Genomic DNA, 18,622 nt, shown 5'->3' with positions numbered 1-18,622 from the left:
TTCTGCACAACGATAATATAAGACAATATTTAAGAAAAATGTCTACAGCAGTACAAATCTTGATTTTCAACCAATTAAATTATCATCTGATGATGATTAAGTTAGGTTTATTACAGTGTCACAATTTCCATTCATGTCCTGGTCCCACCCTCGTTTTAATCCTCTGCTGGTTACAATAAATAAGTGATATCCAAGAAGCGCAGGGAGGACTGGTCTGTCCAGTTTGTTCTGTCTGTCTGCAGGTGTTGCTAAACTTAGTTTGGAAATGACAGCTTCTCAGTACAGACTTCAGCTGTGACCGGACTACAACGCAGAGCTGTCTCTTCACACGAACACACAGGTGAGACATTAAGTGACTTCAGCTGTAATAAATAAAAACTATTCTATACACAGGCTTGCTTTTATTATTCCTAACCTGTCTGTTTTTGGTATTTTTGTCATCTAATTCTTCTCTCATGTAATGGTTGTATTCTTTTAAAAAAAAATATTATTATATAAAGCTCCACCTCTTCTCCACCTTGTGTTAAAGGGGATTATCATATTATAAGATAAATATTTGCTATTTATACAGTCATATATTCTTCATTACAAACATGTACCATAGATTAGAATGTATAATTAGAATTTTAAATGTAGATTACAAAAGTTTGTATATTCCATTCATTCACAACCATGTTCACAACTGATAAATTTGACAACCAAACTGTCTTCTGATCTGTCAAATCTATGGTTTACAGATCAGAACAGATTAGATTTAGTCACAAGAAATCACTTGGTTAAACTTTATCACTTTGAAATCTAAAATATATTGTCTTTATATACAGTCATGGAAAAATTATTAGACCATTGTTTTCTTCAATGTCTTTGCCTTTACCTTTAGTTACCAGGCATTAAATGAACAAGAAAGCAAGGGGGGAAAAAAGGTGATCTAATATTTTTTTCCATGACTTTGTGTCAGAAAGGATCAGCATATTCAGCATATTATGTTTTATTTACATTTTAGGCAGCGTCCCAACTTTTTTGGAATCAGGGTTGTAACAAACCAGAGCTTCAAGAGAGATCTCATCAAACCCCTCTTCTTCAAAAATTGGTTTTATTGGTTATGCTGACATTTTAATCTAGTCTTCATCAGAGCACCACTAGCAGTTTTTTCCTCATTTTACAGAAAATGAGTAAAACGACAACATCCAACAGAACAAACAGGAAGGCTTTAAACAAATAACTCTGAATTACTTTCCGGGTATCACCAGCTCCCAGGAATGCTTTCTTGGCACTTTTTTCACGTTTGTTTCGTGACGTTAATAACAATGAGTAATGTGAACTCTACATCCTTGTTCCTCCTTAAGAAGCCACCATGTCGTCCAAGATGGTCATCAGGCAGCCTCAGCCTGTGATGGATAACCAAGACTCTGAAGAGTGGGGATCTGGGATTTGTGACTGCTGTCAAAACGTGCCAGAGTGTAAGTGTCAGTTCAAGCAGTGAAAGATAAACTGGTAAAGATAATATTCTGCAGAAGCTGTTCATCTAGTTCTTTTTTTTAATAATGAAGTTGTAGATTAAGTCAGATTAGATTTTTATCCCTTGTGCACAGATAGTCACGCTATGCTGTATCTGTGACAAAAGGACATTGTTTTCTCACTTACAGGGCAAGTCTTTGTCCATTGAAACATTAAAAACATGTTTGTCTTTTTACCAGCTTCACAAAAATACAGGGGATAACAACACAAAGTCAATCTGTTGTTTCCTCACTAATTTATTCTAAAACTCACAAAAACAGACAATCTTATTTGTTGATTTGAACAATTAATAAACTTAAAAATGATGTAATACACACAAAAATCTATGCTACATGACAATAAACCAAAATTATATCAACTAATCTGAGAAATAGTTTATACCAAACCTGAAATCCTCATTCATTAAAGACATAAGTAGGTGATGTATTTACTTCCTTCCTCATATCTCAATTTGTATCTTAAAACATTACCTGTGTTTCTTTTCTCTGGATGTTTGCAGGTGTGTCTTTTTATTAGTATCAGTGTGCTTATCTTTTTGTTTTTCTGTTTTCCTCTTAAGGTTGTTTCGCTTTCTGGTGCTTTCCATGCTTCGCCTGTATAACTTCCAAGAAATATGGCCAATGTCTCTGTCTCCCCCTGCTGGACATCGGCTGCATCCCTCCCATCACCATGTCCATGAGGGTCTCCATGCGGCAGCGCTACGGCATCAAAGTAAGGCCACAATTCTCCGTTGTGGTTGCTGTAATTAGCTGGCAGAAAGGTTTGAGACCTGGATGCCATAAAGTCCTAATCTGTATTCTTTTGACCCATATATCTTTAATTCATAAACATATTTACAATTAAAGATAAATAATACTCCCCCATAACTTATATGACATAACTAAAGTTCATTTGTAAAACAAATCTCAAGTGTTGTTAGCAGCAATGACATGTGTATATTAAACAGTCAAAGTAATAAAAGAGTCTCAAAAAAAGTCTCTCAAAAAAAAGTGATGGTGAAAAAAAATCAAATGATGGTGAAAATGTGATTTATTCTTGACAGATAAAGTATATATCTTCTCAAACTTTATAAATCAATCTCTTCCAAACATATTACAATGAAAATAAAACCACAATTAACAAGATTGTGTCTAAAAAAATTATTCCAACTTTATGGGCGACTGTGTACATCCAAAATGATGACAATACAGAAATCTTGTTTTGGGCTGTGGAAACTTTATCACCACCATAATAAAAGTATACAAAGAAGAACTACTTGGGGAAAGATCATAGCTTGGCTTTAAAAAAGCTGCGTTGTGAATGCTTGGAAACCTTTGTTATCATGTTTAAAAGAACTACCCTCCATGGTACGACTAATGTGAACAGTGTTTCAGGGCTTCAAATTATATTTTAGGCTAAGAATTCATAAATGGTCGGAGGACATAATGTACAGGTGCATCTCAATACATTAGAATATCATAGAAAAGTTTATTTATGTCAGTAATTCAATTCAAAAAGTGGAAATAACACATTATATAGATCAATTACACACAGAATGACACATTTCATGTCTTCATTTATTAAATTTCTTCTAATTCTAATGATTATGGCTTACATTTAATGAAGACCTAAAATTCAGTATCTCAACATTTTTAATATTACAAAAGACCAATTTCAAAAAGTATGTTTAATATGGAAATGTGAGAAGTATGTCCATCTATATGCACTCAATACATGGCTTGAACTACTGGAAATTGACTTTAACATGATATTCTAATGCACCTGTATTTCAATGTATGAATTAATAATTAAAATCAAATCAAATTTGACTCACATCAGATTATTCACCTGTTGACCTGTCATCACTGTATCTTGCCCGCAGGACACCATGTGTAGGGACTGTGTGTACGCCTCCTTCTGTATGCCCTGCACCTGGTGTCAGATGTCCAGAGAGATGGAGAGACGAGACCTCCAAGTCGTTCTAGTCAGTGCCAAGAACACATGACCCCGTCACCTCCACTAGGGCTGTCATAAACCACCACACTGTAGACTGGAGTCCTTTGAGAGAGACTGAGAGAGAAAAAAATCACTGACTGAAAACTCTCACCATAAATGTGTGCCTATAGGATTAATGTATAACCCTTCATGAGCATTTATCAACTAATGAATTCCCTGGCCTGGGATTCAGAAGTTTTGTATAATAGTTTACCATGTAATTTTCTTTCTGTTAATTTTTTGGTTCTGTAATCACACCCACACTTATTATCGGACAACCTACTTTTTAGATGTTGTATAGGCTTTTTATTATTAATATTTAATTTGTAATTATTGGTATTACTATTTGTTACAATTTATCAAACAGGAACATCTTAAATCAATCAATAGTTTTATTTTGCTTTATTTACAATATATATGCACATTTACTTTTTAAAATATATTTTTTTGTTTTTAGATTAGTCTGCTAATGTCATAATGTCACGAGGTGACTTTTATTATTGAGTGAATGTCATTAAAGTAAGTTAAATGAATATAGTTTGCTTTATATTCTGTGTATTCTTACAGCACTGTTAGTAGAAGGTAAAAACACATTCAAATAAATATATAAATCAAGTCACAAATGTACAACACTGCAAAGAGAAAATTAACTCTTATTTTAAAATCCTGATGTAATACCTAGGAAATCTGCTAGAGGGAGCCACACACTTCACAATGAGCTGATAGTTTTATAGCCGGTTGAGGCCATGTGGGGTCAAAGTGGATCAGACCAATGATCTGCAGCAAACCACGTCATGTCTCACCTTATTGTTCCTGTCAACCGCCTACACAGGAGGAGGATAACATAACAAAAACACCTTCCAATAAATGAAGCTTTTCTGCACTGAACATCACAGAATGTGTCTGAGACCACGGGCACAGTCAGTGAATGTCTGAGACACTCAGACCTCTATTAAAGCTGACACATATTGCTAAGTGGCACTCAACAACTTCCTGTCTATTATGATTTAGTGTTGACACAGTTGCCTGGAAAGAACTATGCAATTTGGTAATAATTATTGGGAAAATAGTGACGTTCAGTCAGAAAATAACAGCATCCAACTCTGGCTTTGGAAAGACAAATGAATTAACTGCTGCAGGACTGTTAAATAAGACTGTGGTGTGTTTCTGTTATTCTGTCCAACCTGTGTATCACAGTCATTATAAGAAAGCAATAAATAAAAGCAAGTCTATACATAGAAATAGATAAAATATTATGCATGGTGTAAATAAAAAGAGTAATGTCAAGTTAAACTGATAAGATAATAATTATTTTACTTTACTGGTCAAAATTAAACATTATTATAATATTACGGTTTTTTTTTAAAAGTCACTAAACCAAATATTTCATTTTAAAAGTTTAACATGGTGTCTAGCTTTTTTTTTATCACACTTGACATAACATTGGTAGGTTTTTTCACGTCCAACAGTTAGTGTATTGCTTTTCTCTTTCCGGCAAAAATGGGCCCCCACACTACACTGCCAGAGTTGGCATACTTCAGTATTTTGTTGGTCTCAGGTGTATTCTACTTGTAATAATATTAGGATTTGCTTGTATGCTGAAATCACAGAGAACACTTACTCAACACTTTTTTAGCACCTTGGTTTGTTTTTAAAATCGGCGTGGGAGTTTCAGCCACCTACCACCATAAGCATCTGTTTCCAGAAAAAAAATGGACAAAGTTTGAGACTAGCTGGCGAGAAAAATGGAGCGCTTAGAAGATAAAGGACAAATATGTTTATTGGTTCGTGACCAAACCAGAGCTGAAAGACAGATTGGACTTTATAAGTGTTGGATATGTACAACTTGTTGTGTTTTTATGCCCTCTGGTGGACCAAAATTGATCATCGTAGCTTTCAATGACAACATGGTTGGCTTGATATTTGCCATAAAAAAAAAAAAAAAAAGGATTGGGAAGAGGAGATTTAACCTAATTTTCTGTTGTTCTGTTTGCACTGGGAACTTATGGAGTCAGTATCATGTCATATTTTGTCAAATTACTCCCAATAAACTTTCCCATCAGTTTAGTTTGGTTTGCGTTCCAGCGGAGGCAATCCCTCCCCTCAGCTGGCACACTTGGCTCTGGTGTTCACTGTAAATTGCTCAGTGGGTTGTTTTTAATGGGATTATAATGACAGTTATGGTTTGCAAGAATTGATGTTTGTGACTTTTATGAGGTGTGAGTGAAGGGGCGGGTCCAGGCGGCTCATAAAGGCTGCAGGAATGTTAATTGGTCGAGGCCACTGCTGCCCTCTTTGTTCTGCTCTCTCATACTGGGCTTCTGTTGCGCCCGTTAAAGGCCAAAGAACTGATTTAAAATCTGTGACTTTAACCCCGCACACCCTCAAACACCCCCCACACACACATATGTACACAGCTTATCCCACCTACAACCCCCCTCATTCATCCCCTCCCATTCTTCTTCTGGGTTTTTCCTTCCAATTCCTGAAGAAAAGGGACCCCTTTGCTTCTCTCATTTCCTCCATGTTGCTTAATCAGGTGGTTGGCACTCCCCTCCCTGCTGAGTTTGATCCAGTGTTGGGGGAGTAATTTTATCACAGGTTTTTTGTTTTTCTCTTGTGGTCACACGGACGGCTGCACTTCCAGCCACATGACTCTGTAATGTGTTGTGGGAAGTTACTGAAAGACCCAAATGGGATTACTGTCATTTTTTATTGTTTGAAAACATTGAATAAATGAGCAAAACCAAATAAAGTTATTTTTATTCTTTTAGTATTCACTGTTAAAGATTTTAATGCCTGATTATCAATCATTATCTTTGCCAAGGAGGTTCTGTTTTTGGTTCTGTTTATTTTGTCTGTTTGTCAATGAGACTTTGGAAAAACTACTGGCCCAATTTTCATAAAAATTGGTGGAAAGATGTAGCATGGGCCAAGAAAGAACTTATTACATTTTGGAACATTTTAAAATCTTCCAAACGGGATGGATACACAGATTATTTTTTCACTTCCATTAATATTACAAGATAGGGGCTGAGGGCTGCGTTCTCTGAATGCCCATCTATTTCCGCTTTTGTTTTTCATCCACAGTTTCATTATTAAAACTCGATGCTTATGATTTTATTTGAGTTTTTGCAGCCTTGTCTTTGATAATTTTCTGTATTCTCATATTGTTATCCACCCCTTTCTTTCTAAAAGAATCGAACAAGTTGAATCATGCTGGTACAACATTTTGTACCACTTTTTTTAAATGCTGTAGTTGTTTGTTTTTAGCCATGCTGGTGGTGTGGGTCTATAGATGGCAATGATAGTCTGTGGTGGATGGATTGCTATTAAATGTCCTATAGATATGCATGATCCTTGGGATGAATTGCAATATCTTAAAAGATCTGCTGACTTTTCATTTAGCACCATTTTAATTTTATAAATTAAAGACCCTATAAAACAACACACTTGTCACCACAGAGTGATAAAACATCTGCATGTCGAAATCATGACAAAAGAAGTCAAAATGAAAAAAAAGTTGAAATCATGAAAAAAAGGCAAAATAACGAGAAAATAGTCAAAATAACAATAAAAAAGTTGAAGTCAAGAGAAAATAGTCAAAATGAGAAGAAAAAAGTCGAAGTCTCGAGAAATAATTCAAAATGAGAAAAAAAAGTCGGTATCACGAAAAAAAAGTCGGTATCACGAAAAAAAGTCAAAATAACAAGAAAATAATCAAAATAACAAGAAAAGGTTAAAGTCAAGAGAAAAAAGTCCTGAAATATTCATTTTTTATTATTTTTTACTTAAAAAGGTGTTTTCACATACTGAAGGAGGAGATGTTTGTGCAATTCTCTTTCTGTAGTTTTCTGTACAAAACTAATGGCGCTCCTGTCATCTTCAGCTTTTCTTTACTTTTAGAGCAAATTAGCAAATGTTAGCACACCAGCTTTATACCTGCTCAACATCAGTAACTTCATAACGTCATCAGCATGTCAACATCAGCAAGTTAGCATTTAGCTCAAAGCACCACTGTGCTGTAGTCCAGCCTCACTGAGTTGCTTCCAAGTCTTGTTTCCTTTCAGTGGAGGGATTTAGGTGCACAGTCTGCAGCTCATTTGTGTTTCTCTCTGATTTTCTCCTAACTTTCTTGGGGGAAAAAATCACATCCATCCTCACCACATGAGGACTTTTTTGTTTCCTATAACTACACTGTCACCTCTTGCTGCAGAAACACAACTGTTGGATGCAAAATCACAAAAATCAGCTTATATATACGGCTTTGAAATATAAAATAGTTTTCAATGAAAATTGAAAAAAAAAACCCTGAAAAGAATCATCCTTAATTATACTAAATGAGTGAATCCTGAGATGTAAATCAGAGGTCATGAGATGGATTTGAACCTGGAGTACGTGGAATCTGCCAGAGTGTCATCCTGTCTGTCAAGGTTTCCACCATGACAGATAGAGACACGTCTATCTGTCCATAATTTCCAGGGGAAGTGTTCCTTTTAAAAGACAAGGTTGGAGTTGCCGGGGAGTCGGCTGATAAAGGCTCAGGTTAAGATGAGGCGGGAGGGGCAGGCGTAGTCCGACACACGCTATCAGACGACGGGCCTCCGAGCAAACAAACAGCTCTGACCTCTCAAAACAACGGCAGCAGGGAGCAGCTGATAGTGAGAGACGGATAGGTGGAGGTTGGTGATGTTGCAGTGGGTGTGTGTGCAGGGGAGGCAGAGGGCAGGGGCGAAAGGGCACGCAGGGCAAGAATTATCTGATCCCTCCGTCATCTTACTGTCTCAGTGTCTATTAAAATCTGAAAGGTGGGTGTTTGTGTGAGAGAGTGGTCGTTTTCCCTACAGTTGGTGAGTTACTGTGTCTTACACCAACAATAATTTTAACTGCAGTTTCAGTGGATAGTTTTGTGTCCCAGAATGTTCTAAAAAGTCCTGTGGGGGGAACTGACATGCACGTTAACAGCCATATCTTTGATATTGTCACTTGGCATCATCACACCTTGTTCTAAAAGCTTGCCATCTGCATTGTGAAACAGTGGAAAAGTCCTTAAATGGTCACAATAGTTTCTCAGATTACAAAAAAAACAAACATATTTCCTACCTTCGTAATGAAAAACATTAACATTTGGCACAAGACATTATCAACAAGGCATTCTCTCCTTTATTATTATTATCTATTTTACTCTAAATGGGACATCATTTATAAAATAACCATCATGTTGTATTGAAGCTGACTTGAAACTAGCAACTGAGACCATAAACTTATCATGAGAATGTTTACTGAGGTAATAAAACAAGTGAGAAATAGGCTCATATTCCCATTGACTTACATACATAGTCTTCTTTTTGCAACCAGTGGAGTCGCCCCCTGCTGGTCATCCAACTGTAAAAGAACAACTAAACAGCAAATTCAAACCTATTTGCATTATTGTTGACATGGCCCGTGTGCCTATGTAGCTGCACATTTGTCAGTGACACATACAGACAAATGAGAAAAGAGAGGGATGGGAGGTGTTGCAGCAGAAGAGAGGTGAGTGAGGGGAGGGAGGGTCAACAAATTCTTTGATTACTGAACCTTGTCATTCAGATAGCAGAGCGCTTGAACACTTGGCGAACTCACCGGACATCAGCGACACAGGCACACAAGACTGGAGACTCTCTCCTCCAGAAACGACAGTCATGGAAATAATTATTAGACCATTGTTTTCCTCAATTTCTTGTTCAGTTTAATGCCTGGTACAACTAAAGGTACATTTGTTTTTGACAAATATAATGATAACAACAAAAATAGCTCATAAGAGTGTACTTTAAGAGCTGATATATAGCCATTTTCCATGGTTTTCTTGATAATAACAACCAAAATCATTTACAAGAAAACCATGGAAAATTACTAGATATCAGCTCAGATATCAGATATTAGAGAAAATAAGGGTGGTCTAATACTTGTTTCCATGACCGTACATGCATTTCTGCTAGGCAGTTTTCTCCAATCACAACTTCAAATCACTTTGTTGACTCTCTGTTTTGTGTTTGCCCTCATTCTACATCCACCATGTTACTCACTACATGTTTTTATAAGTTTACTTCACTTTAAAATGTCCAAAGATCATTAAATGAACCCGAAACAATGTTGACAGTCAGTTAAATGTTGTTTCCAGATTCTCAAATGTGACTTTCTGCTGGGTTTCTTCTGTTTATATCATTGTAACTTGAATATCATTCAATTCTGGACTGAATTTAGACTCTTTTTTTTAGAAGAGCTTTCTGGCAGATCTGAGCCTTAGATTTTATTAGTCATTTTATAGACTAAACAATTAATGAACTAATAAAATAACATTGAAATGGCACTGTAATAAAATGTACACATCTGTCATCTAATGCAGCATTTAAGTCGAGCTATATAAGCTAAAGGTAGAGCTATAGGCTAAATAAGGCATTAGCTGGCATTCATGTAGTTATAATAAACTCCTCATCCACTAGGGGGCAGTACTGGGAGTTAAACTCATGCCAGGCTCCTGTGAAGAGGATCCCACTGTTGTTGGCTTTGATATACGGCTGCTGGAAACAACCCCTAAGTGCATCTCAAGGTTCATTGAAAGGGTGAATAAGATCTATAACTCTTGTGTGGATGTTGTCGTTGCACTGTTGTGTCGGACACCTGACAGACTTGTTTAGTCTCAGGAAGAAAAGACAACAAAGCCGTATTTTATTTGGCCTAAAAATGCTTGTTAATATTTTTATTTAAAAAAAAATATAATAACATATATCTGTGTATATCTTTGATATTCTAGGACCTAAATGTTTTAATTGGTTTAAAGATAAATGATGTAGCAATTATATTTTAGCCTAAAAATGAAACTGAAATCTCCTCATCTCATATTTCAGGGATTGTCATCAACACAACACAATTTGTTAATTTCTGGATTTAGAAATATTTAAATTTACATCTTCTTGTGCATCGATTCTGACACTATGAATCAATATAATATAAAAAGTGCTGCATCCCTTTGTGTTTTATGAGACAAGCTTTAAGAAAAAAATCTTCTAATAATCCTGCATTGAACTATTAGGGTTCTCTATGATTGGACTGACTATAATTCGTTTTGGAGAAGGTCACAAGTGATTAAATAGAGATTATTAAAGATAACTTTAAAAAAAGCTTGACCTTAGCATGTACCAGATTTGACATTTCAACTGTCGTCCTCAGGCTGTCAGATGCTCTCTGTCCTTGTTTTATTTGTGACACATTGGATGTAAATATAATACAAATCAAAAGTAGTTGTTTGACCCAAATCCAAACCTTTAAAGATCCCAAAATATTCTCTTGATAGGTGACATCCCACAGTGACTCCAGCGTTCGCAGGCAGCTGAGAATTGATGTGTGTTACGGTAAGAGTGAAGCCTGTGAATTACCTTTCACAGTCAGCAAGAGTTTAAACTATCCAGAGCAGCAGTGGAGAGGCTAGATGTGTGTGTGTGTGTGTGTGTGTGTGTGTGTGTGTCACAGCCACTATTCCCCACTTTCGTAACAACACACACATTGTTTTGCAAATCCTAAGTTAGTCTCAAGTCTTCACCATGATGTTCTGAGACAATTCCTAAATCAAAACCATGTTCCAATCTTCCCAAATGTAAAGCTTAAACCTTTAAACAGATTAACAGTGTGCATTTAACCAAGTAAATCGATTAAAATTTAAAGTAAAAATTCCTTTGATACAAGACATGTCGTCTGTTTTTGTTGACCACAACAAGAAATATTTTTGCATTGGCACATCATGATCAGATTTATCATCTGTTTCTTTCTTTAAGTGGCTAAAGTCCAGCAGAAGTCACACGGCAATGTTAATGTCAGAGTTTTATCCCAAGTCTGTTTAGTTTTTGTTTTTTTTAAGTTTATGATTCAAAAACCATTCAATTCATCAAATCTGATTTAAACATGCCCCCTGGAGTCTCTTTTAAAAACAAAGTTTCTGTTTTCATTCAGCATTACTCACCAAAACGCACTGTGTGAATCCTTGAGCTCTAACAAACACTCTAAATACATGTTCCTCCTGCATTGCGGTAATATGTGTTTACTTGCATGTAGTTGCCATCCTCACTGCCAGTTTTGGTGCATTATTATGTTTCTTGTACCACTTGTTGATCAATGTAATAATGTAATAATGTAGTAATGTTGGCGGTGTGCTTGTGTGCGTTCACGGCAGCTAACAAAATGGGGATCTTCAGATAACAGTGCCCTATATCATTAATAGTGGACAGAACCTCTGATGGAAGCATAGTCTGGATAGATGGAAGCTATGATGCTTAGGAGAAATCTTAATTTTTGTATTAAGAGATCTTACAATATCTTTTCAGTAAACTACACTTGTGCAGCCCGGCCAGTCCGTGACACTTGGCAGCTCCCCTACATGCAGCGGTTGGTCATTGCTTTTTAAAAAAAGGCTTTATTTGTTTTCTTTTCTTCTCAGTTTGCAATGTGTCACTTCCCGTGGGCGGAGAACTTATAGGTACCGATGTTACAGTAAGAGCAGAACTTGTCTCTGTTGCAGCTTATTGGGTGTATTTTTATATGTGGATATTTTTTTTGCACTGCACTCCTCCCTGACCCACAACACCACTAACTACTCTGACCCCCACCCCCTGCCTCCACCCTCCACCCCCCACCCCCAAAACCTAGACTCTTTGTCACCGTGGTGATTGGTAGACTAAACACGGTGCAATATTCACCAGATCCACAGCCCATTGGATCATTAAAAACATTAAGACGATACAAAAGGAAACAAATCTCGTGACCCCGCCCCACCCATGTGTACCCCTGGCCTCCTCACACTCTCTATTTTAAGTGCACGGCCACATGGACATGAAATTACACACACACACACACACACACACACACACACACACACACACACACTGAAGCCTATATTCTTAACATTCTTCGGCCAGTAAACAAACGGGCCGGACAGATGCATCACCCCCGGCAGACAGAGAGATTCTGAGGGCTGGGAATGTTTACACGGTCCTGTCGCCCTCCGAGGCCTCATCCAGAGCCGGCAAGGACTCAGGCAGAGAGGAGAGAAACCCTCAGAGACAATGTTCATCAAGTCATTGACTGCAACTGATACTGCTTCTGATAAGACTACGAGGAAGTGCTCTGAACTGTGTCCATGGCAAGTGTAACAAAAACAACAAAAAACGTAGATTTCATTTAATCAAAGTGAAAGAAAACCACAAACCACAGACAAACAGTTTTTGCTCACTGTTGAATCAGTTTCCATTCCAAGTAGGGCAAATCAACCAAACTCGGTTTTTAATACATTTTTGGTGAGGATGATGATGGGTGTTTGTGGGTAACTTTTATGATGTTTAAGTGTCATATAATACCCATGAAGCTCTCGGGAAGTTGGTGGACAGAGCTGTGGTCTCATTTAAACTGTTGATGCTGGATGGAGGCTGATGCAAAGGAGGTGCTCATTCCTGGTGTGGAATCCTGAACTAGTCTCTTAGTCTCAGGTTCGTCCGCTGAGGATTTCTGCGTAGCAATACAGGAGGAGTTTCAAAAATGAATGATAATTAATGAATAGCCTGTTTCCACTACAGAGAGGTTTTTCAGAGGATTTCAAGGACATTCAGGATTCTTGCTTGTAGTCCCAAGACCTGAAGAACCATGGTCTAAATGAAGCATCCAGCATACTTTCTGGTGCCAAAAAGTTCTATGTGTACTTTCCAATAAACCAAAAGTATCAGGACAGTGCCTGCAGTGCTAAACATGGTAACCAGTGGTGAAAAAAAAAAAATCAGAGCCCCCACTTAAACTACTACTAAAAGTACAGAAGTATCAGCATCAAAATGTACTTAAAGTATCAAAAGTTGAAGTATGGTCCCACTCAGATTGTTTTATGCCAAATAGATTATTATTATTATTATTATTATTATTGATGCATGTATATATGTATGTAAGCAGTGTAATTAAGTCAGGGTAGGTCTTATTTTAACTACCTAATGTACTGTTATGCAGTTCATTTCATTATTTTTTCCTAAAAAATCAATCATGTGTTTCATATTGAATCTCGACCTGAAAAGTAACTAAAGATGTGGAGTAGTGAAATGTAGTGGAGTAAAAAGTATTAGTAATTAGTATTAGTAATATTAGTAACATTAGTAATGTATAATATACATCAAAATGTAGTTAAGTAGAAGTATAAAGTTACATTTAATGAAAATACTCAAGTCAAGTCCCTCAAAATTGTACTTAGGTACAGAACTTTAGTAAATGTACTTAGGTAGATTCCACCACTAATGATAACACATCGACACAGTAAACAAGCCACTGGTTACACTAGTACCAATATTAGGATTAGGTACAGACATTTGTTGTAATGCAACATATTTGTTGCTATTAAAAATAGATAAATTGATCTTGTTCTTTTTGTTAAAGGCCAAAATCCATAAAGAGAATCAAAAATATAATTGTTTTTTATTTCACATATTCCTCCTCAAAAAGGGACTCCTACATTACCCATAATGCATCTCGACTGTAAACAGTTTGATTATGGTGTGTACAGTGTTCCTTTATTACCAAGTAGATGATTTATCTGAAGTATTTTTGTAATGGAAGGTACTGAGCTTTTACCTATTATTGTTGTTTGGGTTTACATACTTCCTTTAGAATGGCTGACTTTACTGCCCTCCTATGGATGAGATAATATAAAACCAAACTTATTCTTTAACATAGATGAAATTCTACACTTTTCATGAGTTAAAAGGAAGATTTGGGGCTCAGGATGACACAAAGCAAAGAACTGGTTTGTGTGCAGCACCTAAAAGAGTCATGAGACTGAATGAGAACCAGCCAGCAGACATGTTGGAGTCCCCGCGGCCCCGGATACGAATGAACTGACCGCATTCTACCGTGACTCCACATCAGTCAAAAAGATATACGCTACTTCCTCCACACACACATACACACACACAAACGCTAAGAAAAAGCCTCCATCCCCGTCTCCATCAGTCAAGTCCTGTGGCCGATGAACTTCCATCGTCTCCAAGGTTGATAACAAGCCTCTTAAGCTTGGCGGCTAATCAAGCTCAAAGGAGGGAGAGAAAGAGAGATAGTGGAGGAGAACAAGAGGTCTGCCTGTGGATGCAGTGATGTCTCTCTCTCTCTCTCTCTCTCTCTCCTCTTCATTTTCAATTTTCCCTTATCTTCCTCTCTCCACAGGGGGAGGCGCAGGGAGGCCTAATAGCCCGAGAGGGGGGCTGTGGACTCTCCAGAGTACATACCAGTCATTTACTTTAACAGGAGAGAGAGAGAGAGAGAGAGAGAGAGAGAGAGAGGGAGAGAGAGAGAGAGCGAGAGAGAGAGAGAGAGAGAGAGAGAGAGAAATGTCTTGATAAATCATCCAGGGTCACACGGCTTCCAAGTTCCCCTGAGTCCCGGAGATAGAGAGCAAAAAAGTAAAATGAAAGAAACAAAGAAAAATGAACGAAAAACCAAAAACAATCTGTCTCAGACGTCCGTCTCCTCTTTGATGTCTGTCCCATCAGACAAACAGCATAAAGCTGAAATAAACAGAAACAAGTGGCTGCTGCTGCTGCTGCTCTCTATTACCAGACTTCCTTCACATGCTTTGATGAGCTATTCTTGGCATGAAAATGTGAGCTCGGATTAATATGGCTACTGTGTTTGGTCTGAACTGGTGATTCAAAAAAAGAAGAAGAAAAAAAGATTTATTGATGTATCTTCTCTATGACACAACACCATGTCCATGTGGAAGATTCCTGTTGGTGAAATGCCACTATGAAAAGACTAAGGGAATTTCAATAAAGGCATCTTAATGGTTTAATATAGTTATTTTTGACTAATCTGGTGTTTATTTTACACCTATTTCTAATGTGCTTGTAGTCATCTTGTAGAATCAGTTTTCTCAAAGTTGGTCAGTCTCTTCTGTGATTTCCCAATTCACATTTCTGCAAGTCCGGAATATTAATACAACCACTGCATTAGTGGAGATGTTTGGCCTTTTTTTTTCAAATTTGATCGATGACTTTGTTGGAAAATGGCTATGAGCCATGACAGCAGTGTTGTTTTGCAGCTGACTTATCTCTTCCGAAGCTTTTCTTGACTGGCTGTTTTTCTTATTCTTTCACAACTCTTTATTTCACTCCTTAGTTCCTAATAGTTTCCTCTAAACAAGTACATGATATCATGATGGATCCAATCCATGACAATGATATAATGTGGGGAAATTGGGAGCAGCAGGCAGCTTAGTAATATGAATAAACACTGTCATGATCAAATGAAGGGAGAAATGCAAAACATGCAGTTAAATTAATTGATTTAGTTACAAAAACATAAATTAAAAAAGACATTAAAAGGCAGTTGAGTCATTGGTGTCAGTGAGTGGATGAGTGGGAAGTATGATGTGCAGATGTTCGTGGGGGAAAAAATAACAAGCTGCATGGAGAGGTTTCCTGAGAGGACACAAGTGTCAACATATAACTGAGAGCACTGGGCCAAAGTCTTCTCCATGTACCTGCAGAAGAAGAGCACACAATAAACAAGACAAAGGGCCTTATTTAAAGGATCTATATCACATGGTCTAAAGCGCACCACATAAGTGCATTTAGAGTGTGTCCAGCTTCAGATTTGCAGGTTAAACAGTGCATTATCTAGGCACAAAGTAAGGCCCAAAGAGTTGTATTTGCTCTCTTAATGAATTTGTTTGGGTTCAATATAATTTAAACCAATCAGAGTATCTCCCATTCCCTTTAAAAGGCAGGTGCACCTGCAGCAGTCAATGAGCAAACATAACTGAGGAGGAGGATCGCTGCTGCACTTCCCTATGTGTATCCATCATTTATTAACCTGCCTATGTAGACACATCTTACTATTTGAACAATGCACCCATTACAGTGAATAGTAGGGAAATATGCACCATTTACTTTAAACCAGATTTTTGTTAGTGAATTATTTTTCTGCTGCTTCAAGATAGAGATGCAAGTGACTGACTGCACCTCATTTTAGGCCAATACGCCTATGGTTGTACACAGGTTTTTAAGGGGCAGGGGAGTAAATTAATAAACACAGGGGCACCTGCTGTAAGCAGTGAGGCATCAGCGCACAAAAAGGACACTTTATCATGTTTTGTCCACTGAAAGGGCACCCTGGAGGGCCACGTTTTTTCTGAACATTGGGGCACCCCCCTGAGTCCATCAGTGGTTTCACAGATAAGAAAATGACAACTACGTTGCTGCACTGTGCACCACTTTGCACTGAGCAACTTTCATAGGAATGAACAGGGACCCTTCTCCATTGCTGTTTCCAGTTCTCTTTATACATCCGTGCGCTCCATGTTGTGAAACTGAAATCGAGGGTGTGGTGGATGTGTGTTTAGCATGTCTGACTTTCATGTGGCAGACTGGAGTTTACATCCCTTCACAGACCTGCAATTAACATTCCCTTATTTACCAACTGTAACCACAATCTTTCCCCAAGTGTTTAAACACTACCCATACCTTTCTTTTGCAGAATATTCCAATCGAGAAGGTGCAGAAGGGAAGAGGCATAACATATTGCTATTGCTATTGTCCACCTGGTCACCTGTAGAGGCTCAAAGAGGTCACAGATGTACAGAGGTCTCATCACTCCTCTGTTACTCTCTCTCATCTCTTTCCCACGACTTTCTTACCTCATCCTCTCTTCTCACTGTGCCCCCTCCTCCTCTCTCCACCTCTTGTCATCTCTCCGTCTCAAATCACCTCTCCTAACCCTCTCATTCAGCCTCTCCGCCATCTCTGCTCTCTCCTTGCCCCACTGTAACTATTTTTTTTCCCATTACAAGGAGATTATTGTTTTTTGAGTGACACTGTTGTACTGAAAGCAACAGGTAAACACGACACAATGGCCTCAGTTGAATTTGTTTTTATGCCGTATGGCTAAATCACCCAATATCATATTTATATAATATGTTCTTGTCTGGATAATAGAGCTGAGGTTGTTTATCCTGTTCTTTCAAGTTTACATAAATAAAATGTAATTGATTTAGTTCTTACATCTGAAAATATAATAGTATGATAAAAAAAATAGTGATGACTATTGAGTGTTGTCTAATTTTTTCTAAAAAAATAAAACTTATGCTATTTTAAAAATTTAAAAGATGCTTCATTCAACGTTTAGGCAGTTATTTCTGTCCTTTTTTCATCTTCTCCATCTCTATTTTAGGTATTAACTTGACATTGTTTACTGAGTTGGCTTGCAGTTAATGGGCTATAACGTGAGGTCATGTTCAACCAACAATAAATCACCTGGTAGTATTCCTACCCCCAATTTATCCGCCTCATCACTGATCTGCAAAGCACTCACAATTATCCATGACCCAAAACATCCACTCCACCGGCCTTCCTTCTGTACACAGAGAAAGACTCTATACATGTGAAGGAAAGCAGAAAGTGGCTGAAGAGGAGAAATAAAAGTGAGAAACACTGTGACAAGTGTGTGTTGAAAAGACACACATACACACACACACCTCTCTATCTGTCTATCTGCCTACACAACCCCCCACCTCGCCTCCCCCAAACACCCCCTACTGGTTCTCTAACGTCACTCCTGCAGTGCAGATAAGACCGAGCCGGGCTGTCAGCGGACGCCGTGTCTGTCATAGTTCACACACACACACACACACACACACACACACACACACACACACACACACACACACACACACACACACACAAAGAAAACCTGGCACTGACAGTTAAGGAGGAAGGGTTGGAGTAATATGTCAGTTCATCAATTATGGGCCAATATTGTCCTTTTGATTGGAGTGTAATCAGATATTTCCGACCAGTATGGCTGAATATGCCCTCAAGATGCACTTAGAAAGGACTGTAGTCTGATTGTCCAAACCTCTCTTAACCATATTATCTGCAAACCGTAAATACATCCAGTTGATCCAACTGGGAAGGAGAGTCAGCAGGCTACTCTTTTATTTTGCAGCTTTTACATGAAAATAGTTCTGTCCTGATAACATACTAATTCGCTTTGCCATAGTGCCTTGAAGAAAATATATTGTCACCTGGATTCTGTCCAGTGACATTTTTTCCACTGAACAAATAAAAACACTTTA

The 18,622-nt window shown here is 37.7% G+C and overlaps 1 protein-coding gene across 1 annotated transcript; it reads left to right on the top strand.

Moving 5' to 3' along the window:
- On the top strand, positions 1 to 3,871 carry LOC131987005 (cornifelin homolog B-like). Its single transcript, XM_059352150.1, has 4 exons — positions 1 to 340; positions 1,347 to 1,460; positions 2,078 to 2,229; positions 3,380 to 3,871. The coding sequence occupies exons 2-4, from the start codon at positions 1,355 to 1,357 to the stop codon at positions 3,500 to 3,502; spliced, it is 381 nt and encodes a 126-aa protein (XP_059208133.1). The 5' UTR covers positions 1 to 340; positions 1,347 to 1,354; the 3' UTR covers positions 3,503 to 3,871.
- Positions 3,872 to 18,622: the final 14,751 nt, after the last annotated feature.

The sequence above is a fragment of the Centropristis striata genome, chromosome 15 (assembly GCF_030273125.1).
Source record: "Centropristis striata isolate RG_2023a ecotype Rhode Island chromosome 15, C.striata_1.0, whole genome shotgun sequence".
Lineage (NCBI taxonomy): Eukaryota > Metazoa > Chordata > Actinopteri > Perciformes > Serranidae > Centropristis > Centropristis striata.
This window is presented reverse-complemented; position numbering and strand designations above follow the sequence as displayed.